The sequence below is a fragment of the Melopsittacus undulatus genome, assembly GCF_012275295.1.
Source record: "Melopsittacus undulatus isolate bMelUnd1 chromosome W unlocalized genomic scaffold, bMelUnd1.mat.Z SUPER_W_unloc_1, whole genome shotgun sequence".
Classification (NCBI taxonomy): Eukaryota; Metazoa; Chordata; class Aves; order Psittaciformes; family Psittaculidae; genus Melopsittacus; species Melopsittacus undulatus.
Window position 1 is genome coordinate 3,379,385 of NW_022993942.1, and position 27,791 is coordinate 3,407,175.

At 53.0% G+C, this 27,791-nt stretch overlaps 1 protein-coding gene across 1 annotated transcript; it reads left to right on the top strand.

Annotated features, from left to right (window-relative positions):
• On the top strand, positions 1-27,791 carry LOC115945564 (E3 ubiquitin-protein ligase NEDD4-like). Its single transcript, XM_034073648.1, has 30 exons — positions 1-108; positions 1,465-1,538; positions 2,421-2,502; positions 3,365-3,403; positions 4,008-4,061; positions 5,469-5,519; positions 5,590-5,651; positions 6,527-6,620; positions 6,818-6,972; positions 7,040-7,172; positions 8,636-8,788; positions 8,891-8,965; positions 10,166-10,297; positions 10,628-10,744; positions 11,992-12,189; positions 12,987-13,064; positions 13,174-13,228; positions 18,266-18,324; positions 18,923-18,988; positions 20,266-20,495; positions 21,187-21,308; positions 21,386-21,456; positions 22,271-22,366; positions 22,624-22,697; positions 24,441-24,501; positions 24,622-24,681; positions 25,336-25,443; positions 25,531-25,627; positions 25,890-25,962; positions 27,383-27,791. Exons 1-30 carry the CDS (start codon positions 64-66, stop codon positions 27,483-27,485), a joined length of 2,817 nt encoding a protein of 938 aa, XP_033929539.1. The 5' UTR covers positions 1-63; the 3' UTR covers positions 27,486-27,791.

A 27,791-nucleotide genomic window follows, 5' to 3' on the forward strand; every position in this document is an offset into this window, starting at 1 on the left:
CGGTGCCGTCGGGGCCGCGCCCCCGGAGGCGGCAGCGCAGGAGGCCCCGAGCCCGGCGGCTCCATGGCCGCGGGGGGGGAGGCCGTGTTCGGGCTGGCCGAGGACGAGGTGAGGGGGGGGGGGAACCGGGGCCGGTTCGGTCCGGTTCGTTCCGGTCCCGTTCGGGTCTGTCCGGTTCCATTCGGTTACATTAAGGTCCGTTCGGTTCCGTTCGGGGCCATTCGGCTCCGTTCGGGTCCGTTCGGGTCCATTCCGGTTCATTTCGGTGCGTTCGGGGCCATTCGGCTCCGTTCGGGTCCGTTCGGTTCATTCGGGTCCATTCGGGTCCGTTCGGGTCCGTTCGGTTCCGTTCCGTTCCATTCCGGTCCCGTTCGGGTTCGCTCCGGTACTTCCGGGTCCGTTCGGTTCATTCCGGTCCATTCGGCTCCATTCGGGTCCGTTCGTGTCCATTAAGGTCCGTTCGGGTCCATTCGGGTCCGTTCTGATCCGTTCCGTTCCATTCCGGTCCCGTTCGAGGTCCGCTCGGGTCCATTCGGGTCCGCTCGGGTCCGTTCGGGTCTGTTCGGCTCCGTTCGGGTCCATTCCGCTCCATTCGGGTCTGTCCGGTACTTCCGGGTCCGTTCAGCTCCGTTCGGCTCCATTCGGTCCCATTCGGTTCCATTCGGTTCCATTCAGCTCCATTCGGGTCCATTCGGTTCCGTTCAGCTCCGTTCGGGTCCATTCGGTTCCATTCGGGTCCATTCGGTTCCATTCGGTCCCGTTCGGTCCCATTCGGTTCCGTTCAGCTCCATTCGGTTCCGTTCGGGTCCATTCGGCTCCATTCGGTTCCATTCGGTTCCATTCGGCTCCATTCGGTTCCGCTCGGCTGTTCACGTGACTCACCCAAGCCCCTCCCTCTCCGCCGCCATGGCCGGGCTGGGGTCCTCACCCCCCCCCCCCATGTGCGCAGTGCGCATGCGCCGTGAGCATCAGCTTGGGATCCATAGGGAATGGGATGGGAAGGAGCCGGTTCCTATGGGATCAATGGGGGATCAATAGGATCCCATGGGATCAATGGGGGGATCAATAGGATCCATAGGGACCAATGGGGGATCAATAGGATCCCATGGGGGGATCAATAGGATCCCATGGGATCAATGGGGGGATCAATAGGATCCCATGGGATCAATGAACGGCTGCAACATTCCATATGGGATATAGGGAATGGCTGTAACATTCCATATGGGATATAGGGAACGGCTGGATGCTGATCCCAATGGGGTTATCATGGCTGCTGATCCCAATGGGGTTATCATGGCTGCTGATCCCAATGGGGTTATCATGGATGCTGATCCCAATGGGGTTATCATGGCTGCTGATCCCAATGGGGTTATCCCATGATCCCAATGGGGTTATCCCATGATCCCAATGGGGTTATCCCATGATCCCAATGGGGTTATCCCGTTATCCCAATGTCATTCCCAGGAGGAATCCCGGATCCTAAGGGTGAAGGTCGTGGCTGGCATTGACCTGGCCAAGAAGGACATCTTTGGGGCCAGGTCTGGTATCCATGGATCCCATTGCTTCCTATGGGATGGGATGGGATGGGAATGGGAATGGGAATGGGATGGGATGGGAATGGGATGGGAATGGGAATGGGAATGGGGATGGGAATGGGAATGGGGATGGGAATGGGATGGGAATGGGAATGGGATGGGAATGGGATGGGATGGGAATGGGATGGGAATGGGATGGGGATGGGAATGGGAATGGGATGGGGATGGGAATGGGATGGGAATGGGAATGGGATGGGAATGGGAATGGGAATGGGGATGGGGATGGGAATGGGATGGGAATGGGATGGGAATGGGAATGGGAATGGGGATGGGGATGGGATGGGGATGGGAACGGGATGGGAATGGGGATGGGATGGGACGGGAATGGGAGGGGAATGGGAATGGGGACCAGCATCCAGCAATGGATGCTATGGGTGCTATGGGTGCTATGGGTGCTATGGGTGCTATGGATGCTATGGATGCTATGGGTGCTATGGATGCTATGGGTGCTATGGGTGCTATGGATGCTATGGATGCTATGGGTGCTATGGGTGCTATGGATGCTATGGGTGCTATGGATGCTATGGATGCTATGGGTGCTATGGGTGCTATGGGTGCTATGGATGCTATGGATGCTATGGGTGCTATGGATGATGCTATGGATGCTATGGATGCTATGGGTGCTATGGATGCTATGGGTGCTATGGATGCTATGGGTGCTATGGATGCTATGGATGCTATGGGTGCTATGGATGCTATGGATGCTATGGGTGCTATGGATGATGCTATGATATTCCCGACATTCCCTATATCCCAATGTCCATTGATCCCAATGTCCATTGATCCCAATGTCCATTGATCCCAATGTCCATTGATCCCTTACAGTGACCCCTATGTGAAGCTCTCCCTCTATGTGGCAGATGAGAACCGAGAGTTGGCTCTTGTGCAGACCAAAACCATCAAGAAGGTGGGAGCCACATTCCTGACCTTGGGAATGCTGTGGGATGAGCATCACATCCCAAAGCTTCCATCCTATCCTATGCCATCCCATCCCATCCCATCCCATCCCATCCCATCCCATCCCATCCCATCCCATCCCATCCATCCCATCCCATCCCATCCATCCCATCCATCCCATCCCATCCCATCCATCCCATCCCATCCCATCCATCCCATCCCATCCATCCCATCCCATCCCATCCCATCCATCCCATCCCATCCCATCCCATCCATCCCATCCCATCCCATCCCATCCATCCCATCCCATCCATCCCATCCCATCCCATCCCATCCCATCCATCCCATCCCATCCCATCCATCCCATCCCATCCATCCCATCCCATCCATCCCATCCCATCCCATCCCATCCATCCCATCCCATCCCATCCATCCCATCCATCCCATCCCATCCATCCCATCCATCCCATCCCATCCATCCCATCCATCCCATCCCATCCCATCCCATCCATCCCATCCCATCCATCCCATCCATCCCATCCCATCCATCCCATCCCATCCCATCCATCCCATCCATCCCATCCATCCCATCCCATCCATCCCATCCCATCCATCCCATCCATCCCATCCCATCCCATCCATCCCATCCCATCCCATCCCATCCCATCCCATCCCATCCATCCCATCCCATCCCATCCCATCCCATCCATCCCATCCCATCCATCCCATCCCATCCATCCCATCCCATCCATCCCATCCCATCCCATCCATCCCATCCCATCCATCCCATCCCATCCCATCCCATCCCATCCCATCCCATCCCATCCCATCCCATTGCTTCCAAGCTCAATCCCATTTCCTTCTCTTTCCAGACCCTAAATCCCAAGTGGAATGAGGAATTCTACTTCCGGGTAAGAGGCTTTTCCATCCCTAATGGATCCATAGGGAATTCCAGGAAGCAGGAATATGGGATCCAGCTGCCCCAGTCCCATCCCTCTGGGGGGGGTGTTGGGATGGGCATGGCCGGAGCTCAGCATTCCCTAATGGATATAGGGAAGCTGATGGGATGTCCCTATTGGAGCATCCTTATGGGATTCCCTATTGGAGCATCCCTATGGGACATCCCCATTGTAGCATCCCTATGGTATTCCCCATTGGAGCATCCTTATGGGATGTCCCCATTGGAGCATCCTTATGGGATGTCCCTATTGGAGCATCCCTATGGGATTCCCTATTGGAGCATCCTGATCCCAGTTCTATCCCCATTGGAGCCTCCTAATCCCAGTTCTATCCCCATTGGATCATCCTAATCCCAGTTCTATCCCCATTGGATCATCCTAATCCCAGTTCTATCCCCATTGGAGCCTCCTAATCCCAGTTCTATCCCCATTGGACCCTCCTAATCCCAGTTCTATCCCTATTGGATCCTCCTAATCCCAGTTCTATCCCTATTGGATCCTCCTAATCCCAGTTCTATCCCCATTGGATCATCCTAATCCCAGTTCTATCCCCCAGGTTAACCCCAGTAACCATCGGCTCCTGTTTGAGGTGTTCGATGAGAACAGACTGGTGAGTGCTGGTCTGCTATGGGGCAGCACACCCCATAGGGGGCTATGGGGCAGCACACCCCATAGGGGGCTATGGGTCAGCACACCCCATAGGGGGCTATGGGGCAGCACACCCCATAGGGGGCTATGGGGCAGCACACCCCATAGGGGGCTATGGGGCAGCACACCCCATAGGGGGCTATGGGGGAGCACACCCCATAGGGGGCTATGGGGCAGCACACCCCATAGGGGGCTATGGGGCAGCACACCCATAGTGGGGCTATGGGGCAGCACACCCCATAGGGGGCTATGGGGCAGCACACCCCATGGGGGGCTATGGGGCAGCGCACCCCATAGGGGGCTATGGGGCAGCACACCCCATAGGGGAGCTATGGGGCAGCACACCCCATAGTGGGCTATGGGGCAGCTGGGTTAGGGTTAGCTGCCAATGGGAACAGGCAATGGGATGGAGCATTCCCAATGGGATGGAGCATCCCCATAGGGCTCCGTGTGTCCCATTCCCAAGGGCTGGAATAACATCCTATATCCCTATATCCCTATAACCCTATATCCCTACATCCCTATATCCCTATATCCCTATATCCCTATATCCCTATATCCCTATAACCCTATATCCCTATATTCCTATATCCCTATATCCCTATATCCCTATATCCCTCTATCCCTCTATTCCTCTATCCCTATATCCCTATATCCCTATATGCCTATATCCCTATATCCCTATATCTCTATATCCCTATATCTCTATATCCCTATATCTCTATATCCCTATATCCCTATATCCCTATATCTCTATATCTCTATATCCCTATATCCCTATATCCCTCTATCCCTCTATCCCTCTATCCCTATATCCCTATATCCCTATATCCCTATAACCCTATATCCCTATATCCCTATATCCCTATAACCCTATATCCCTATATCCCTATAACCCTATATCCCTATATCTCTATATCCCTATATCCCTATATCTCTATATCCCTATATCCCTCTATCCCTATATCCCTATATCTCTATATCCCTATATCCCTCTATCCCTATATCCCTCTATCCCTCTATCCCTATATCCCTATATCCCTATAACCCTATATCCCTATATCCCTATAACCCTATATCCCTCTAACCCTATATCCCTATATCCCTATAACCCTATATCCCTATATCCCTATATCCCTATAACCCTATATCCCTATATCCCTATAACCCTATAACCCTATATCCCTATATCCCTATATCCCTATATCCCTATATCCCTATATCCCTATAACCCTATAACCCTATATCCCTATATCCCTATAACCCTATAACCCTATATCCCTATATCCCTATATCCCTATATCCCTATAACCCTATATCCCTCTATCCCTATATCCCTATAACCCTATATCCCTTCCCTCATTCCCAGACCAGAGACGACTTCCTGGGCCAGGTGGATGTGCCCCTGAGTCACCTGCCGGTAAGCTCAGATCCCATTGATCCTATGGGAATTCCGGCCCCGGCCCCATCCCAATCCTGTCCCGTTGCAGACGGAGGATCCCGGCATGGAGCGGCCATACAGCTTCAAGGACTTCCTGCTGCGGCCCCGCAGGTGAGCGGCCCCGATCCCAATGGATCCCAATGGATCCCAATGCATCCCTATGGATCCCTATGCATCCCTATGGATCCCTATGGATCCCAATGCATCCCTATGGATCCCAATGCATCCCAATGCATCCCAATGCATCCCTAACGTCCCCCTCGCTTCCCATGGGATCTGATCCCTGGATCCCTATGCATCCCTATGGATCCCGATGGATCCCAATGCATCCCAATGGATCCCAATGCATCCCAATGGATCCCAATGCATCCCAATGCATCCCTATGGATCCCTATGGATCCCAATGCATCCCAATGCATCCCTAATGTCCCCCTCGCTTCCCATGGGATCTGATCCCTGGATCCCAATGGATCCCAATGTATCCCTCCCCATTCCCATGGGATCAGCTCCATGTATCCCAATGCATCCCTAACATCCCCCTCACCATTCCCATGGGATCAGCTCTGTGTATCCCAATGCATCCCTCCCCATTCCCATGGGATCAGCTCCCTGTATCCCAATGGATCCCTCGCCATTCCCATGGGATCTGATCCCTCTATCCCAATGTATCCCTAACATCCCCCTCACCATTCCCATGGGATCAGCTCCCTGTATCCCAATGTATCCCTTGCCATTCCCATGGGATCAGCTCCCTGTATCCCAATGTATCCCTCGCCATTCCCATGGGATCAGCTCCATGTATCCCAATGCATCCCTCACCATTCCGATGGGATCAGCTCCGTGTATCCCAATGCATCCCTCCCCATTCCCATGGGATCTGATCCCTGTATCCCAATGCATCCCAATGCATCCCAATGTATCCCAATGGATCCCAATGGATCCCAATGGATCCCAATGGATCCCAATGGATCCCATCCCATTCCCAGCCACAAGTCCCGGGTCAAGGGCTTCCTGCGCCTGAAGATGGCTTACATTCCCAAGAACGGGAATGCCGAGGAGGAGAACCGGGATGAGCCCGAGGTGAGCGCGACCCTGACCCCCTATCCCATCCCATTGTTCCCTATGGGATCCGCTCATCCCATAACATTCCCTGTTATCCCAAGCCCTCCTGGGATGCTCTGGACCCCAATGATGCAGCCCCTAACCCTGACCCCCTATCCCAGCCCATTGTTCCCTATGGGATCCGCTCATCCCATAACATTCCCTGTTATCCCAAGCCCTCCTGGGATGCTCTGGACCCCAATGATGCAGCCCCACAGCTCCCGGCCCCACAGCTCCCACCGGGATGGGAGGAGAAGCAGGATAACCTGGGACGAACCTACTACGTGAACCACAACCACCGCAGCACCCAATGGCACCGGCCCAGCCTGCTGTAGGTATCCATAGGGATAACGGGAATGGGGTCAAAGGGCGGCATTCCCATCCCGGTATTCCCATAGGGATGTGGGATCCGAGGCGGATAACAGCGTGAGGCAGATGAACCAGGAGGCTGCTCATCGACGCTTCCGATCCCGGAGGCACATCAGTGAGGAGCTGGAGCCGGAAGCTATGGAGGGCAGCGAGATTCCAGAGGTTGGGAATGCTGAGGGGGGGAGGGGGACAGGGGGCGCTATGGGGTTGGGGCATCCGAGACGTTAGCGGCGGTCCCATTGGGATCAATGGGACCAGAGCCCTGTTATCATTCCCAACCCTTACAGCATTCCCATTGGGATCAATGGGACCAGAGCCCTGTTATCCATCCCAACCCTTACAGCATTCCCATTGGGATCAATGTCACCAGACCCGTTATCCATCCCAACCCTTACAGCATTCCCAATGGGATCAATGGCACCAGACCCCGTTATCCATCCCAACCCTTACAGCATTCCCAATGGGATCAATGGCACCAGAACCCGTTATCCATCCCAACCCTTACAGCATTCCCAATGGGATCAATGGCACCGGAGCCCTGTTATCCATCCCAACCCTTACAGCATTCCCAATGGGATCAATGGCACCAGACCCCGTTATCCATCCCAACCCTTACAGCATTCCCATTGGGATCAATGGGACCATGAACCCTGTTATCCATCCCAACCCTTACAGCATTCCCAATGGGATCAATGGCACCAGAACCCCGTTATCCATCCCAACCCTTACAGCATTCCCAATGGGATCAATGGCACCAGAGCCCTGTTATCCATCCCAATCCTTACAGCATTCCCAATGGGATCAATGGCACCAGACCCCGTTATCCATCCCAACCCTTACAGCATTCCCAATGGGATCAATGGCACCAGAACCCCGTTATCCATCCCAACCCTTACAGCATTCCCAATGGGATCAATGGCACCAGAACCCCATTATCCATCCCAACCCTTACAGCATTCCCAATGGGATCAATGGCACCAGACCCCGTTATCCATCCCAACCCTTACAGCATTCCCATTGGGATCAATGGCACTAGAGCCCTGTTATCCATCCCAACCCTTACAGCATTCCCAATGGGATCAATGTCACCACAGCCCCATTATCCATCCCAACCCTTACAGCATTCCCATTGGGATCAATGGCACCAGAACCCCATTATCCATCCCAATCCTTAGCGACATTCCCATTGGGATCAATGGCACCACAACCCCGTTATCCATCCCAACCCTTACAGCATTCCCAATGGGATCAATGGCACCAGACCCGTTATCCATCCCAACCCTTACAGCATTCCCAATGGGATCAATGTCACCAGACCCGTTATCCATCCCAACCCTTACAGCATTCCCAATGGGATCAATGTCACCAGACCCGTTATCCATCCCAATCCTTACAGCATTCCCATTGGGATCAATGGCACCAGACCCGTTATCCATCCCAACCCTTACAGCATTCCCAATGGGATCAATGTCACCAGACCCTGTTATCCATCCCAACCCTTACAGCATTCCCATTGGGATCACTGCCACTCCATCCCCATTGTTCCCCATAGGGACTCTCCCCAGCATCCCATAAGTGCCCTAGGCCCCATCCCGAAGCCTTAACCCCATTCCCGTCTCTTCCAGCCTTGGGATCCCATCTCGGAAGAGGCCACTGGAGATTCCCAACTTCTGGCATTGCCTCCTCCGGCTTCCGGAGCTCCGGAGCTATCCGAGGAGCTGAGCAGGAGGCTGCAGCTCTCCACTGATTCCAATGGGGAGCAGCTCGGGGCCCTGCTGGTACATGGGGAATGGGGCCGGGAATCCCATGGGATCCCGGTGATCCCATAGGGATGTGGGATCCCTATGGATTGAATCCGGCTTTTCCTCCCTTCCCGGCAGCAACGGGATCCTGCTGCCAGGCTGAGGTCCTGCAGTGTCACGGATGGGGTTGGGGAGCAGGCCCAGCTCTGCCTGGTAAGGAACAGCCTATTCCTGCCTTACTCCTGCCTTACTCCTGCCTTACTCCTGCCTTACTCCTGCCTTACTCCTGCCTTACTCCTGCCTTACTCCTTCCTTACTCCTTCCTTCCTCCTTCCTTTCTCCTTCCTTACTCCTTCCTTACTCCTTCCTTACTCCTTCCTTACTCCTTCCTTACTCCTGCCTTACTCCTTCCTTACTCCTTCCTCCTTCCTTACTCCTTCCTTACTCCTTCTTTCCTCCTTCCTTCCTCCTTCCTTACTCGTTCCTTACTCCTTCCTTACTCCTTCCTTACTCCTTCCTTACTTCTTCCTTCCTTCCTCCTTCCTTCTTCCTTACTCCTTCCTTACTCCTTCCTTACTCCTTCCTTACTTCTTCCTTCCTTCCTCCTTCCTTCTTCCTTACTCCTTCCTTACTCCTTCCTTACTCCTTCCTTACTCCTTCCTTACTCCTTCCTTACTTGTTCCTTACTCCTTCCTTACTCCATCCTTACTCCTACCTTACTCCTTCCTTACTCCTTCTTTCCTCCTTCCTTCCTCCTTCCTTCCTTCCTTCCTTACCCCAGTGTGTATGGGATGGAAGCTCCCAGTTACCCCAGTGTGTATGGGATGGAGGCTCCCAGTTACCCCAGTGCCTATGGGATGGAGGCTCCCAGTTACCCCAGTGTGTATGGGATGGAGGCTCCCAGTTACCCCAGTGTCTATGGGATGGAGCTCCCAGTTACCCCAGTGTGTATGGGATGGAGGCTCCCAGTTACCCCAGTGTGTATGGGATGGAGGCTCCCAGTTACCCCAGTGTGTATGGGATGGAGGCTCCCAGTTACCCCAGTGTGTATGGGATGGAGGCTCCCAGTTACCCCAGTGTGTATGGGATGGAGGCTCCCAGTTACCCCAGTCTGTATGGGATGGAGGCTCCCAGTTACCCCAGTGCCTATGGGATGGAGGCTCCCAGTTACCCCAGTGCCTATGGGATGGAGGCTCCCAGTTACCCCAGTGTGTATGGGATGGAGGCTCCCAGTTACCCCAGTGCCTATGGGATGGAGGCTCCCAGTTACCCCAGTGTGTATGGGATGGAGGCTCCCAGTTACCCCAGTGTGTATGGGATGGAGGCTCCCAGTTACCCCAGTGCCTATGGGATGGAGGCTCCCAGTTACCCCAGTGCCTATGGGATGGCTCCATTGCCCCCTTGCATTCCCAGCCCTCCGTCGCCTACATCCACACCACCCCAGGGCTGCCCTCGGGATGGGAGGAGAGGAAGGATGCCAAGGGCAGGACCTACTACGTGAACCACAACAACAGAACTACTACCTGGACCAGACCCATCATGCAGGTGGGGATCCCATCACATCCCATAATATCCCATCACATCCATCCCATCCCATAATATCCCATCCCATAATATCCCATCCCATCCATCCCATCCCATCCATCCCATCCCATCCCATCCATCCCATCCCATCCCATCCCATCCATCCCATCCCATCCCATCCATCCCATCCCATCCATCCCATCCATCCCATCCCATCCCATCCCATCCCATCCCATCCATCCCATCCCATCCCATCCCATCCATCCCATCCCATCCCATCCATCCCATCCCATCCCATCCCATCCATCCCATCCCATCCATCCCATACTGATCCCATTGTTCCCATTGCAGCTGGCAGAGGATGGGATGGGGGCATCGGGATCCAGCAGCAGCCACCTGAGTGAGCCCCAGATCCGGAGGCCGCGCAGCCTCAGCTCACCCACTGTCACCCTATCGGCTCCCCTCGAGGTGAGGATGGGAATGGGATGGGATGGGATGGGATGGGATGGATGGGATGGGATGGGGATGGGATGGGATGGGATGGGATGGATGGGATGGGATGGGATGGGATGGGATGGATGGGATGGGATGGATGGGATGGATGGGATGGGATGGATGGGATGGGATGGATGGGATGGGATGGGAATGTGGGGTGGGATGTGATGGGGTGGGATGGGATCTGTATGGGGGGGCACGTCACCCCCTTGTCCTTGCCATGGGGTTGGTTGTGCTGGAGGTGCTGCTGCCATCCGGATGGATAAGGTTTGGGCTAGGTTGTAAGTAGCTAGATGGTTATCTATAGTAACCTGTATGTAGTATCTGTATAGAGGTATATATAAAAGTAATAGTTATATATATAGTAATAGGTAGTAATAGGTACATATTGTAATAAATATATAAAGTAATATATATGTAGTAATGAATATAGATATAGTAATAGGTATAGATAGTAATAGTTATATGTAGTAATAAGTATATAATTATATATATATAGTAATAGATATATATGTAGTAATAGATTTATAGTAATAGATATAGATATAGATATAGTAATAGATATAGATATATAGTAATAGTTATATGTAGTAATACATATATAATTATATATATAGTAATAGATATATATGTAGTAATAGATATAGTAACAGATATAGATATATATAGTAATAGTTATATGTAATAATATGTATATAGTAATTTATATAGTAATAGATACATATATAGTAATAGATATATAATATATAGATATATAGTAATAGATATATAGTAATGTATATAGTAATAGTTATATAGTAATAAATACATTTATATATATATATAGTAATGGATACATATATAGTAAGAGATATATAGTAATATACATATAGTAATATATATATAGTAACAGATACATATGTAATAATAGATATATAGTAATAGATATATGGTAATAGATACATATATAGTAATAGATATATAGTAGTAGATATACATGTAGTAATAGGCATATCTATAGTAACAGACATTATCTATTCTCTCCTGGAATCCCCAACCCCTGCTCACATAACCACAGCCTAACCTATGGAACTGCCACATTAGGATCGGGATCAAGCCAGGGCAGCCCTAGGGAACCAGCTCCATAGGGATGTTCCCATTGGGATCCATGTGCTCCCATTGGGATCCATGTGCTCCCATTGGGATCCATGTGCTCCCATTGGGATCCATGTCTCCTGCAGGGCCTGAAGGAGTCCCCCGTGCGCCGGGCAGTGAAGGACACCCTGTCCAACCCCCAGACCCCACAGCCGTCCCCATACAACTCCCCCAAGCCCCAGCACAAGGGGGCCCAGAGCTTCCTGCCCCCCGGATGGGAGATGCGCATTGCCCCCAATGGGCGACCCTTCTTCATCGACCACAACACCAAGACCACCACATGGGTAAGAGTGACCCCATTACCCTATGGGTACTGATCCCAATGCATCTATATGGGATGGGGCAGCCCCATTACCCTATGGGTACTGATCCCAATGCATCCAGATGGGATGGGGCAGCCCCATTAACCTATGGGTACTGATCCCAATGCATCCATATGGGATGGGGCAGCCCCATTGTCCTATGGGTACTGTTCCCAATGCATCCAGATGGGATGGGGCAGCCCCATTACCCTATGGGTACTGATCCCAGTGCACCCAGATGGGATGGGGCAGCCCCATTACCCTATGGGTACTGATCCCAATGCATCCAGATGGGATGGGGCAGCCCCATTACCCTATGGGTACTGATCCCAGTGCACCCAGATGGGATGGGGCAGCCCCATTGTCCTATGGGTACTGATCCCAATGCATCCAGATGGGATGGGGCAGCCCCATTAACCTATGGGTACTGATCCCAATGCTTCCATATGGGATGGGGCAGCCCCATTGTCCTATGGGTACCATTCCCAATGCATCCGGATGGGATGGGGCAGCCCCATTACCCTATGGGTACCATTAACAGTGCACCCAGATGGGATGGAGCAGCCCCATTACCCTATGGGTACCATTCCCAGTGCATCCGGATGGGATGGGGCAGCCCCATTACCCTATGGGTACCATTCCAATGCATCCGCATGGGATGCAGCATCCCCATTGCCATCACCCCATCCCTTTGGGATGCTCTGCTCCATTCCCAACCTATGGCAGACTTCCAGAGCTTGGGAATCCCAATGGATTCACACTTCCCATTTCCCTTCCAGGAGGACCCACGCCTGAAATTCCCAGTTCATTTGAGGTCCAAAACATCCCTAAATCCCAACGACTTGGGGCCTCTCCCTGTAAGTGTTATCCATGCGCTGGGAATGGGATGGATATAGGGCAGGAATGGGATGGATATAGGGCAGGAATGGGGTATCCATAGGGATTCACTGCCCTGTGTCCCCATAGCCCGGCTGGGAGGAGCGCATCCACCTGGATGGGAGGACCTTCTACATCGACCACAGTAAGTAGGCCCCGGCCCCATAGCCCCCAGCCCCACACATCCCGAAGCCTCTGCTCCAACTGGTTCTGCTCCCATTTAGGAAGCCATGGGTTGCTCTGTGGAGACATTGATCCCAGGGACTCAGTGCCCTGCTACGGTACTGTATCCCACATGGAATTCCGCTTCCCATCATCCGCCGTGTCCCATTGGCGTCCCCATACCCTCTGTGTTCCCCTTGTTGTTGGGTTATCCCATTGGCTTGTCCTGTTAGTGCAGCTCCAGGGAGCCCACAGTTCCCATTGGGAAGCATTGAGCTCTTCCCAGTGATTCCCAGGCAGCATCCAAGCGGCATTCCCGGATCATGGAAGGATGCTAATAGGGAATTGCCCTATAGGGACACATAGGCCAGTTGGTGGATGGGGTCGTGATGGGAAGTGAGGTTTTCCAGGTGCATCCAGCACTGGTTTCCATGGATGATGGAGGGATGGATGTGGTGCTCAATGGGGATGGATGGATACAGGGATGGATGGAGGGATGGATGGATGTGGTCCTCAATAGGGATGGATGGATACAGGGATGGATGGATGGATGGGTAATGGATGGATAATGGATGGATGGAGGGATGGATGTGGTCCTCAGTGGGGATAGATGGATACAGGGATGCATGGATGGATGAGGGATGGATGGATGTGGTCCTCAATGGTATGGATGGATGGAGGGATGGATGGATGTGGTCCTCAATGGGGATGGATGGAGGGATGGATAGATGATGGATGGATGCATGGATGGAGGGATGTGGTCCTCACTGGGATGGATGGATGGATGGATGGATGATGGATGGATGTGGTCCTCAATGGTGATGTATGGAGGGATGGATGGATAATGGATGGAGGGATGGATGGAAGGATGGATGTGGTCCTTACTGGTGATGTATGTATGGATGGATGGATGGATGGATGATGGATGGATGATGGATGTGGTCCTCAATGGTGATGTATGGATGGATGGATGGATGTGGTCCTCACTGGGATGGATGGATGGATGGATGTGGTCCTCAATGGGGATGGATGGAGGGATGCATGGATGGATGGATGGATGGATGGAGGGAGGGATGGATGGATAATGGATGGATTGATGGGTGGATGATGGATGGATGTGGTCCTTACTGATGATGGATGCAGGGATGGATGTGGTCCTCACTGGGATGGATGGAGGGATGGATGGATGTGGTCCTCAATGGTGATGTATGGATGGATGGAGGGATGGATGGATAGAGGGATGGATGGATGGATGTGGTCCTTACTGGTGATGGATGGAGGGATGGATGGATGTGGTCCTCAATGGGGATGGATGGATACAGGGATGGATGATGGATGGATGAGGGATGGATGGATGGATGGATGGATAATGGATGGATGGATGGATGGATGGAGGGATGTGGTCCTCAATGGTGATGGATGATGGATAGAGGGATGGATGCAGGGAAGGATGGAGGGATGGATGGATAATGGATGGATGGATAATGGATGGATGATGGATGGAAGGAAGGGGTCTATCCTCAGTGCAGTCAGGCAGCTGCTGGAGCAGGAAGCAGGAGGCTCTTGGAGTTAGGAAGAATTCCTGAGGACGGGAATACCGAGCATGGGATTGCTCATGGCAACCAGCACCAGATCCACATGGATTCAGCTGTGGCAGGGCCAGGATCCCACTATTCCTTATGCTCTACCTGCATCTCCTTCAGCTCCCAGTGAGGAATCCCATTCCCTGGGATGCTCCAGGCTCAGGGCTCTGCATCCCAGTGCTGGAATCCAATGGAATCCAATGGGATGTGTTCCCAATGGAATCCAATGGGATGTGTTCTCAATGGAATCCAATGGGATGTGTTCCCAATGGAATCCAATGGGATGTGTTCCCATATCCCAGAGCAGCTGCCCCATCCCAGTGCTGGGATCCAATGGAATCCAATGGGATGTGCTCCCAATGGAATCCAATGGGATGTGTTCCCAATGGAATCCAATGGGATGTGTTCCCAATGGAATCCAATGGGATGTGCTCCCAATGGAATCCAATGGGATGTGTTCCCAATGGAATCCAATGGGATGTGTTCCCATATCCCAGAGCATCTCCCCCATCCCAGTGCTGGAATCCAATGGGATGTGTTCCCAATGGAATCCAATGGGATGTGTTCCCAATGGAATCCAATGGGATTTGCTCCCATATCCCAGAGCAGCTCCCCATCCCAGTGCTGGAATCCAATGGAATCCAATGGGATGTGTTCCCAATGGAATCCAATGGGATGTGTTCCCATATCCCAGAGCATCTCTCCCATCCCAGTGCTGGAATCCAATGGGATGTGTTCCCAATGGAATCCAATGGGATGTGCTCCCAATGGAATCCAATGGGATGTGTTCCCATATCCCAGAGCATCTCCCCCATCCCAGTACTGGAATCCAATGGAATCCAATGGGATGTGTTCCCAATGGAATCCAATGGGATGTGTTCTCAATGGAATCCAATGGGATGTGTTCCCATATCCCAGAGCATCTCCCCATCCCAGTGCTGGAATCCAATGGAATCCAATGGGATGTGTTCCCAATGGAATCCAATGGGATGTGTTCCCAATGGAATCCAATGGGATGTGTTCCCATATCCCAGAGCATCTCCCCATCCCAGTGCTGGAATCCAATGGAATCCAATGGGATGTGTTCCCAATGGAATCCAATGGGATGTGCTCCCATATCCCAGAGCAGCTCCCCCATCCCAGTGCTGGAATCCAATGGGATCCAATGGGATGTGTTCCCAATGGAATCCAATGGGATGTGCTCCCAATGGAATCCAATGGGATGTGTTCCCAATGGAATCCAATGGGATGTGTTCCCATATCCCAGAGCATCTCCCCCATCCCAGTGCTGGAATCCAATGGAATCCAATGGGATGTGTTCCCGATGGAATCCAATGGGATGTGTTCCCAATGGAATCCAATGGGATTTGCTCCCATATCCCAGAGCATCTCCCCCATCCCAGTGCTGGAATCCAATGGAATCCAATGGGATGTGTTCCCGATGGAATCCAATGGGATGTGTTCCCAATGGAATCCAATGGGATTTGCTCCCATATCCCAGAGCATCTCCCCCATCCCAGTACTGGAATCCAATGGGATGTGTTCTCAATGGAATCCAATGGGATGTGTTCCCAATGGAATCCAATGGGATGTGTTCCCAATGGAATCCAATGGAATCCAATGGGATTTGCTCCCATATCCCAGAGCAGCTCCCCCATCCCAGTGCTGGAATCCAATGGAATCCAATGGGATGTGTTCCCAGTGGAATCCAATGGGATGTGTTCCCAATGGAATCCAATGGGATTTGCTCCCATATCCCAGAGCATCTCCCCCATCCCAGTGCTGGAATCCAATGGGATCCAATGGGATGTGTTCCCAATGGAATCCAATGGGATGTGTTCCCATATCCCAGTGCTGGAATCCAATGGAATCCAATGGGATGTGCTCCCAATGGAATCCAATGGGTTGTGTTCCCATATCCCAGTGCTGGAATCCAATGGAATCCAATGGGATGTGCTCCCAATGGAATCCAATGGGATGTGTTCCCAATGGAATCCAATGGAATCCAATGGGATGTGTTCCCATATCCCAGAGCATCTCCCCCATCCCAGTGCTGGAATCCAATGGAATCCAATGGGATGTGTTCCCAATGGAATCCAATGGGATGTGCTCCCAATGGAATCCAATGGGATGTGTTCCCAATGGAATCCAATGGGACGTGTTCCCAATGGAATCCAATGGGATTTGCTCCCATATCCCAGAGCAGCTCCCCCATCCCAGTGCTGGAATCCAATGGAATCCAATGGGATGTGTTCCCAATGGAATCCAATGGGATGTGTTCTCAATGGAATCCAATGGGATGTGTTCCCAATGGAATCCAATGGAATCCAATGGGATGTGTTCCCAATGGAATCCAATGGGATGTGTTCCCATATCCCAGAGCATCTCCCCCATCCCAGTGCCGGAATCCAATGGGATCCAATGGGATGTGTTCCCAATGGAATCCAATGGGATGTGTTCCCATATCCCAGAGCATCTCCCCCATCCCAGTGCCGGAATCCAATGGAATCCAATGGGATGTGTTCCCAATGGAATCCAATGGGATGTGCTCCCAATGGAATCCAATGGGATGTGTTCCCAATGGAATCCAATGGGATTTGCTCCCATATCCCAGAGCATCTCCCCCATTTCAGTGCTGGAATCCAATGGAATCCAATGGGATGTGTTCCCAATGGAATCCAATGGGATGTGCTCCCAATGGAATCCAATGGGATGTGTTCCCATATCCCAGAGCATCTCCCCATCCCAGTGCTGGAATCCAATGGAATCCAATGGGATGTGCTCCCAATGGAATCCAATGGGATGTGCTCCCAATGGAATCCAATGGGATTTGCTCCCATATCCCAGAGCATCTCCCCCATCCCAGTGCTAGAATCCAATGGAATCCAATGGGATGTGTTCCCAATGGAATCCAATGGGATGTGTTCCCAATGGAATCCAATGGGATTTGCTCCCATATCCCAGAGCATCTCCCCCATCCCGGTGCTGGAATCCAATGGAATCCAATGGGACGTGTTCCCAATGGAATCCAATGGGATGTGCTCCCAATGGAATCCAATGGGATTTGTTCCCATATCCCAGAGCATCTCCCCCATCCCAGTGCTGGAATCCAATGGAATCCAATGGGATGTGCTCCCAATGGAATCCAATGGGATGTGTTCCCAATGGAATCCAATGGGATGTGATCCCATATCCCAGAGCTGAGGCTTTGTGGAGCTCTGTGTCCTCGTTGCAAGCCCATCGTGTCCTTGTTATGGGGCTGGGGGGGTCCCATTCCCTTCCTCTGCCCCACACTTGGGGGTCAGCTCCTCCTTTCCCTATGGATGGGGGTCCGCATTGGAGCCCATCCCATGGATCCCAAGGGATGCTGAGCGCCCCTATTCCAGGCTGGGAATGGGGCAGCATTCCCATGGATCCATATCCCTTCTCTCCTGCAGATAACAAGATCACCCAATGGGAAGATCCCAGGCTCCAGAACCCGGCTATTACTGGACCAGTAAGGACTGGGATGGGATGGGATGCTCGGGATGCAGGATATGGGATGCAGGATTTGGGATGCTCGGGATACAGGATATGGGATGCTCGGGATGCAGGATTTGGGATGCAGGATTTGGGATGCTCTGGATGCAGGATTTGGGATGCAGGATTCGGGATGCAGGATTTGGGATGCAGGATTTGGGATGCAGGGATTTGGGATGCAGGATTTGGGATGCAGGGATTGGGATGCAGGATTTGGGATGCAGGATTTGGGATGCAGGATTTGGGATGCTCTGGATGCAGGATTTGGGATGCAGGATTCGGGATGCAGGATATGGGATGCAGGATTTGGGATGCAGGATTTGGGATGCAGGATTTGGGATGCTCAGGATGCAGGATTTGGGATGCAGGATTTGGGATGCAGGATTTGGGATGAGGGATTTGGGATGCAGGGTTTGGGATGCAGGATTTGGGATGCTCCTGTTCCCCATCCCATTTGGATGGTGCTTTCCATTGGGGGCAATGGGGATCAGGAATGGGACATTCCCAGCCTCATAGAGGGATACAGGAGAGCATCAGGAGCCTGTTCCCTATATCCCTGTGCTTCCACCCCATAGGCCGTGCCCTATTCCCGGGAATTCAAGCAGAAATATGACTACTTCCGTAAGAAGCTGAAGAAACCTGTGAGTGCAAAGGGATCAGAGCTGGATCCCATTGATCCCATTGATCCCATTGATCCCATTGATCCCATGAATCCCATTGATCCCATGAATCCCATTGATCCCATTGATCCCATTGATCCCATTGATCCCATTGATCCCATTGATCCCATTCCCTTCCTCCTGCTGCTATGGGATGGAGGAGCACATCCATCCATCATCCATCCCCATTGAGGACCACATCCATGATGCCTCCATCCCCATCCCAGTGTTATCCCTGTATCCAGACCCACATTCCCATGGTGCCTCCATCCCAGTGTTATCCCTGTTTCCAGACCCACATTCCCATGGTGCCTCCATCCCCATCCCAGTGTTATCCCTGTTTCCAGACCCACATTCCCATGGTGCCTCCATCCCCATCCCTGTGTTATCCCTGTTTCCAGACCCACATTCCCATGGTGCCTCCATCCCTGTGTTATCCCTGTTTCCAGACCCACATTCCCATGGTGCCTCCATCCCCATCCCAGTGTTATCCCTGTATCCAGGCCGACATTCCCATGGTGCCTCCATCCCTGTGTTATCCCTGTTTCCAGACCCACATTCCCATGGTGCCTCCATCCCCATCCCAGTGTTATCCCTGTTTCCAGACCCACATTCCCATGGTGCCTCCATCCCAGTGTTATCCCTGTTTCCAGACCCACATTCCCATGGTGCCTCCATCCCAGTGTTATCCCTGTTTCCAGACCCACATTCCCATGCTGCCTCCATCCCCATCCCTGTGTTATCCCTGTTCCCAGACCCACATTCCCATGGTGCCTCCATCCCTGTGTTATCCCTGTTTCCAGACCCACATTCCCATGGTGCCTCCATCCCCATCCCAGTGTTATCCCTGTTCCCAGACCCACATTCCCATGGTGCCTCCATCCCAGTGTTATCCCTGTTTCCAGACCCACATTCCCATGGTGCCTCCATCCCCATCCCTGTGTTATCCCTGTTCCCAGACCCACATTCCCATGGTGCCTCCATCCCCATCCCTGTTTCCAGACCCACATTCCCATGGTGCCTCCATCCCAGTGTTATCCCTGTTTCCAGACCCACATTCCCATGGTGCCTCCATCCCCATCCCAGTGTTATCCCTGTTTCCAGACCCACATTCCCATGGTGCCTCCATCCCAGTGTTATCCCTGTATCCAGACCCACATTCCCATGGTGCCTCCATCCCATCCCAGTGTTATCCCTGTTTCCAGACCCACATTCCCATGGTGCCTCCATCCCCATCCCAGTGTTATCCCTGTATCCAGGCCGACATTCCCAACCGGTTCGAGATGAAGCTCCATAGGAACAACATCCTGGAGGAGTCCTACCGCCGCATCATGGCCGTCAAGCGGCCGGACGTGCTCAAAGCCAGGCTTTGGATCGAGTTTGAGGCGGAGAAAGGCCTGGACTATGGAGGCGTGGCTCGGGAATGGTTCTTCCTGCTCTCCAAGGAGATGTTCAACCCCTACTATGGGCTCTTCGAGTACTCGGCCACGTGAGTGGCCTAAGGGGGAGCCTGGGGTTAAAGCTGGTCCTAAGGATAAAGCCTTAAGGATTAACCCTATTCCTTAAGGATAAAGCCTATTCCTGAAGGGTAAACCCTATTACTTAAGGATAAACCCTGTTCCTTAAGGATAAACCTGTTCCTTAAGGATAAACCCTATTCCTTAAGGATAAACCCTATTCCTGAAGGATAAACCTTATTCCTTAAGGATAAACCCTATTCCTTAAGGATAAACCTTATTCCTTAAGGTTAAACCCTATTCCTTAAGGATAAACCCAATTCCTTAAGGATAAACCCAGTTCCTTAAGGATAAACCCTATTCCTTAAGGATAAACCTGTTCCTTAAGGATAAACCTTATTCCTTAAGGATAAACATTATTCCTTAGGGATAAACCCTATTCCTTAAGGATAAACCCTATTCCTTAAGGATAAACCCTATTCCTTAAGGATAAACCCTATTCCTTAAGGATAAACCTTATTCCTTAAGGATAAACCCATTTCCTTAAGGATAAACCCTTAAGGATAAACCCTATTCCTTAAGGATAAACCCTATTCCTTAAGGATAAACCCTTAAGGATAAACCCTATTCCTTAAGGCAATAGTGATTCCATAGGCCTGGAATGCTGTGGGTCAGTGATGATGTGGATGATCCCATGATCCCATGATCCCAATCTCTCCCTAGGGATAACTACACCCTCCAGATCAACCCCAACTCAGGCCTGTGCAACGAGGATCACTTGTCCTACTTCACCTTCATCGGGCGGGTGGCCGGACTGGCCGTGTACCATGGGAAGCTGCTGGATGGTGAGTGGGAATGTCGGGATCATCCCATGGGATCCGTGTCCCCACATCGGGATCAGCTCCTCCTCTTCCTCCTCCAGGCTTCTTCATCCGGCCCTTCTACAAGATGATGCTGGGCAAGCCCATTACCCTCAAGGACATGGAGTCAGTGGTGAGGGAGCAGCTGCATCCCATGGGATTGATCGGGAATGGGATGGGATGTGATGGGATCATCCCATTGACCACTGGGACCATTGGGACCATTCCCAACCCATCCCTCCCATCCCCATTCCCAACCCATCCCTCCTCCCATCCCCATTCCCAACCCATCCCTCTCCCATCCCCATTCCCAACCCATCCCTCCTCCCATCCCCATTCCCATCCCATCCCTCCTCCCATCCCCATTCCCAATCCATCCCTCCTCCCATCCCCATTCCCAACCCATCCCTCTTCCCATCCCCATTCCCAACCCATCCCTCCTCCCATCCCCATTCCCAACCCATCCTTCCCATCCCCATTCCCAACCCATCCCTGTTCCCATCCCCATTCCCATCCCTCCTCCCATCCCCATTCCCAACCCATCCCTCTCCCATCCCCATTCCCAATCCATCCATCCCCATTCCCAACCCATCCCTCCTCCCATCCCCATTCCCAACCCATCCCTCCTCCCATCCCCATTCCCAATCCATCCCTCCCATCCCCATTCCCATCCCCCTCCCATCCCCATTCCCAATCCATCCCTCCCATCCCCATTCCCAACCCATCCCCATTCCCATCCCTCCCATTCCCAACCCATCCCTCCTCCCATCCCCATTCCCAACCCATCCCTGTTCCCATCCCCATTCCCAACCCATCCCCATTCCCAATCCATCCCTTCTCCCATCCCCATCCCTCCTCCCATCCCCATTCCCAACCCATCCCTCCCCCATCCCCATTCCCAACCCATCCCTCCCCATTCCCAATCCCTTGGGATTGCCTCCCCATAGGACAGTGAATACTACAACTCCCTGAAGTGGATCCTGGAGAACGATCCCACTGAGCTGGATCTCATGTTCTGCATCGATGAGGAGAACTTCGGGCAGGTCATTCCCGGGATGCGGATCGGGATACGGGATGGATCCTGCTGGGAACGCTGAGGGCATCCCATAGGGAATGGGGTCGTTCCATAGGGAATGGGCTGGTTCCAATGGGAACGGGTGTATCCCAAAGGGAACGGGTGTATCCCATTGGAACGGGTGTATCCCATAGGGAACGGGTGTATCCCAAAGGGAACGGGTGTATCCCAAGGGGAACGCTCCATGTATCCCATGGGATAACGGCATTCCCATGGGAATTGCAGACCTACCAGGTGGACCTGAAGCCCAACGGCTCCGAGATCATGGTGACCAACGACAACAAGCGCGAGTACATCGAGTGCGTAGGGGACGGGGGGGGGGAACTGGGGGCACTGGGGACACTGGTGGTGTCTGTGTGTCTGTCCCTGTGTCCGTCTGTCTGTCCCTGTGTCCGTCTGTCTGTCCTGTGTCTGTCTGTCTGTCCTGTGTCCGTCTGTCTGTCCTGTGTCTGTCTGTCCCTGTATCCGTCTGTCTGTCCCTGTGTCCGTCTGTCTGTCCCTGTGTCCGTCTGTCTGTCCTGTGTCTGTCTGTCCCTGTATCCGTCTGTCTGTCCTGTGTCCGTCTGTCTGTCCTGTGTCTGTCTGTCCCTGTGTCCCTCTGTCTGTCCTGTGTCCGTCTGTCTGTCCTGTGTCCCTCTGTCTGTCCTGTGTCCGTCCGTCTGTCCTGTGTCCGTCTGTCTGTCCTGTGTCCGTCTGTCTGTCCTGTGTCCGTCTGTCTGTCCCTTTGTCTGTCCCTGTGTCCGTCTGTCTGTCCTGTGTCCGTCTGTCTGTCCTGTGTCCGTCTGTCCTGTGTCCGTCTGTCTGTCCCTGTGTCCGTCTGTCTGTCCTGTGTCCGTCTGTCTGTCCCTTTGTCTGTCCCTGTGTCCGTCTGTCTGTCCTGTGTCCGTCTGTCTGTCCCTTTGTCTGTCCCTGTGTCCGTCTGTCTGTCCCTGTGTCCGTCTGTCTGTCCTGTGTCCGTCTGTCCGTCCTGTGTCCGTCTGTCTGTCCCTGTGTCCGTCTGTCTGTCCTGTGTCCGTCTGTCTGTCCCTGTGTCCGTCTGTCTGTCCTGTGTCCGTCTGTCTGTCCCTGTGTCCGTCTGTCCTGTGTCCGTCTGTCTGTCCCTGTGTCCGTCTGTCTGTCCCTGTGTCCGTCTGTCTGTCCTGTGTCCGTCTGTCTGTCCCTGTGTCCGTCTGTCTGTCCCTGTGTCCGTCTTTCTGTCCTGTGTCCGACTGTCTGTCCCTGTGTCCGTCTGTCTGTCCTGTGTCCATCTGTCTGTCCTGTGTCCGTCTGTCTGTCCCTGTGTCCGTCTGTCTGTCCCTGTGTCCGTCTGTCTGTCCTGTGTCCGTCTGTCTGTCCCTGTGTCCGTCTGTCTGTCCTGTGTCCGTCTGTCTGTCCCTGTGTCCGTCTGTCCTGTGTCCGTCTGTCTGTCCCTGTGTCCGTCTGTCTGTCCCTGTGTCCGTCTGTCTGTCCCTTTGTCTGTCCCTGTGTCCGTCTGTCTGTCCTGTGTCCGTCTGTCTGTCCTGTGTCCGTCTGTCTGTCCCTGTGTCCGTCTGTCCTGTGTCCGTCTGTCTGTCCCTGTGTCCGTCTGTCCGTCCTGTGTCCGTGTGTCTGTCCCTGTGTCCGTCTGTCTGTCCTGTGTCCGTCTGTCTGTCCCTTTGTCTGTCCCTGTGTCCGTCTGTCTGTCCCTGTGTCCGTCTGTCTGTCCTGTGTCCGTCTGTCCGTCCTGTGTCCGTCTGTCTGTCCTGTGTCCGTCTGTCCCTGTGTCCGTCTGTCCTGTGTCCGTCTGTCTGTCCCTGTGTCCGTCTGTCTGTCCCTGTGTCCGTCTGTCTGTCCTGTGTCCGTCTGTCTGTCCTGTGTCCATCTGTCTGTCCTGTGTCCGTCTGTCTGTCCTGTGTCCGTCTGTCTGTCCCTGTGTCCGTCTGTCTGTCCTGTGTCCATCTGTCTGTCCTGTGTCCGTCTGTCCGTCCCTGTGTCCGTCTGTCTGTCCTGTGTCCGTCTGTCTGTCCCTGTATCTCTCTGTCCCCCTTTCCATCCATCCCCATGTCCTTACCTGTCTCCCCCAGCCTGGTGATCCAGTGGCGGTTCGTGAACCGTGTCCAGAAGCAGATGAACGCGTTCCTGGAGGTGAGCCCATCCCCCCCCTCCCGTGTCCCCCCTCCCATTGGATCCCAGTATCCCGTCAGTTCCCATTGGGATCCGGTCGGGAATGCTGTGGGATCCGAGCTGGGGTCTGTGTGTCCATAGGGATTCACGGAGCTGCTGCCCATTGACCTCATCAAGATCTTCGATGAGAATGAGCTGGAGGTAACCCCTGTGCATTGCCATGTGTGCTGTGTAACCACAACAACACCCACACCAACAACACCCTAACCATTCACCCCCCTTCCCATTGCCATGTGTGCTGTGTAACCACAACAACACCCACACAAACAACACCCTAACCAGTCACCCCCCTTTGCATTGCCATGTGTGCTGTGTAACCACAACAACACCCACACAAACAACACCCTAACCATCCCCTCCCCTTCACATTGCCATGTGTACTGTGTAACCACAACAACACCCACACAAACAACACCCTAACCATTCACCCCCCTTTGCATTGCCATGTGTGCTGTGTAACCACAACAACACCCACACAAACAACACCCTAACCAGTCACCCCCCTGTGCATTGCCATGTGTGCTGTGTAACCACAACAACACCCACACAAACAACACCCTAACCATCCCCTCCCCTTTGCATTGCCATGTGTGCTGTGTAACCACAACAACACCCACACAAACAACACCCTAACCATTCACCCCCCTTCGCATTGCCATGTGTGCTGTGAACCACAACACCCACACAAACAACACCCTAACCATTCACCCCCCTTTGCATTGCCATGTGTGCTGTGTAACCACAACAACACCCACACAGACAACACCCTAACCATTCACCCCCCTCCGGGTGTAGCTGCTGATGTGCGGCCTGGGTGACGTGGACGTCAACGACTGGAGACAACACACCATCTACAAGAACGGCTACTGCCCCAACCACCCTGTCATCCAGTGGTTCTGGAAGGTACAACCGGAGGCCCCTCACCTACACCCGGAGGGGAGCTCAGCACCACCGGGTGTGGAGCTGTGCGTGGTGTGTGTGTTCCTACAGGCTGTGCTGCTGATGGATGCGGAGAAGCGGATCCGACTGTTGCAGTTTGTCACGGGGACCTCACGTGTGCCTATGAATGGGTTTGCTGAGCTCTATGGTGAGTGGAGCTGTAACTGGGGCTTTACTGGTTATTACTGGTGTGATACAGCCTCTGCACTGAGGCCAACTGGGCTTGGAAACCACCAACCACGCTCCTATTTGCTTTAATGGAGTTGTAACTAAGAGCTGGGTACGACTGACACAAAACCCCTGGTACAATGGGTAGCAATAGGAACAGTGTTACAAACAGTGTTACAAACAGTGGGGAGGAGATCCCGGTGTTGTCCTCCTGCTCCATGTGATGTTTCCTGTTCCCCCAGGTTCTAATGGTCCTCAGCTGTTTACAATCGAGCAATGGGGAAGTCCTGACAAGCTGCCCAGAGCTCACACATGGTAAGTCATAAAACTACAACGTGAAATAGCTGTTTTGTGCCAGGAAAGGGGGAAGCTAATGGGATACCCCAGAACCTACACCCATGTGTGACTGTGTGTCCATGGCAAAGACATGGACACAGGAAGGCCAAGGCAATAGACTAAGTGCAGGTGTAGGCTCTTCTGATAGGGGCTGTTAAGTCACAACCCAAAGTCCTCACACCTCAGGCTGTGTGTGTGTTCAAAGGGGTGTTACACAGAACACACTTCAGGTTACAGCTTCCTTACCTTAAATCCATGTTGTTGATGGGCAACAGGGTAACTACACCAGTGCTGTGGAGGAGAACCTGAGTATGGATGGTGGTGCTGCCATGAACACAGTAACAGCTTTATTGAACCGGACCCATTCCAAAACCAGTTCACCCATTCACTCCCCAGTTACCTGTACAGATCCTATGGGACCTCCTTCTGGATGGTTCTTTTCTCCCAATGGTTCTTTTTCTCCTGTAAATTGAGAGCATCTTCCGAGTGTTGGGAAACACCTTTAGCAAAGAGGGAATGTTCCTCATCCGATGGTTCCTCTCATTGGGAATGCCATGTCCGGTTCCGGGTGTACCTGCAGGAACACAGTGTTACCATGTCTGGTCCGGGTGTACCTGCAGGAACACAGTGTTACCATGTCTGGTCCGGGTGTACCTGCAGGAACACAGTGTTACCATGTCCGGCTCCGGGTGTAGCTGCAGGAACACAGTGTTACCATGTCCAGCTCCGGGTGTACCTGCAGGAACACAGTGTTACCATGTCCGGCTCCAGGTGTACCTGCAGGAACACAGTGTTACCATGTCCGGGTGTACCTGCAGGAACACAGTGTTACCATGTCCGGGTGTACCTGCAGGAACACAGTGTTACCATGTCCGGCTCCGGGTGTACCTGCAGGAACACAGTGTTACCATGTCCGGGTGTACCTGCAGGAACACAGTGTTACCATGTCCAGGTCCGGGTGTACCTGCAGGAACACAGTGTTACCATGTCCGGGTGTACCTGCAGGAACACAGTGTTACCATGTCCGGGTGTACCTGCAGGAACACAGTGTTACCATGTCCGGCTCCGGGTGTACCTGCAGGAACACAGTGTTACCATGTCCGGCTCCGGGTGTACCTGCAGGAACACAGTGTTACCATGTCCGGCTCCGGGTGTACCTGCAGGAACACAGTGTTACCATGTCCGGGTGTACCTGCAGGAACACAGTGTTACCATGTCCAGCTCCGGGTGTACCTGCAGGAACACAGTGTTACCATGTCCAGCTCTGGGTGTACCTGCAGGAACACTGTTATGTGTGTGACTGACAGTGCAGACACCCCCATCAGGACCAGGAGCTGCTCTCCAGGCCATTCCAGGTGTAGTTTCCATGGAATACCAATGGACTCTCTCCCTCCCACAGCTTTAACCGCCTGGACTTACCTGTGTACGAGTCCTTCGAGGAGCTGCGGGAGAAGCTGCTGCTGGCAGTGGAGAACGCACAAGGCTTCGAGGGGGTGGATTAGGGTCCTACAGTCGGCCCCATGGAGCAAACCCCACTGCAGGACTTGAGCTGTGCCCTGGGGTTGTCAGCCCCACACCATGGACTGAGCTGTACCCTGGGGCTGTCAGCCCCACACCATGGACTGAGCTGTGCCCTGGGGCTGCTGCCCCACACCATGGACTGAGGCCTGTCCTGTCCTGCAGGACTTGAGCTGTGCCCTGGGGCTGTCAGCCCCACACCATGGACTGAGGCCTGTCCCATCCTGCAGGACTCTATTTATGTTGTGCCTCTGTAGGCAAAGCCCTCAATAAACACTTTGTAATGGCAA

Excerpts from the sequence above, each read along its gene's own strand:
- LOC115945564 (XM_034073648.1), top strand. The coding sequence starts at position 64 with ATGGCCGCGGGGGGGGAGGCCGTGTTCGGGCTGGCCGAGGACGAG. Across the intron at positions 2,503-3,364 it reads AGACCAAAACCATCAAGAAG|ACCCTAAATCCCAAGTGGAA; the intron begins GTGGGAGCCACA and ends TTCTCTTTCCAG. Across the intron at positions 21,457-22,270 it reads TCAAGGACATGGAGTCAGTG|GACAGTGAATACTACAACTC; the intron begins GTGAGGGAGCAG and ends GCCTCCCCATAG.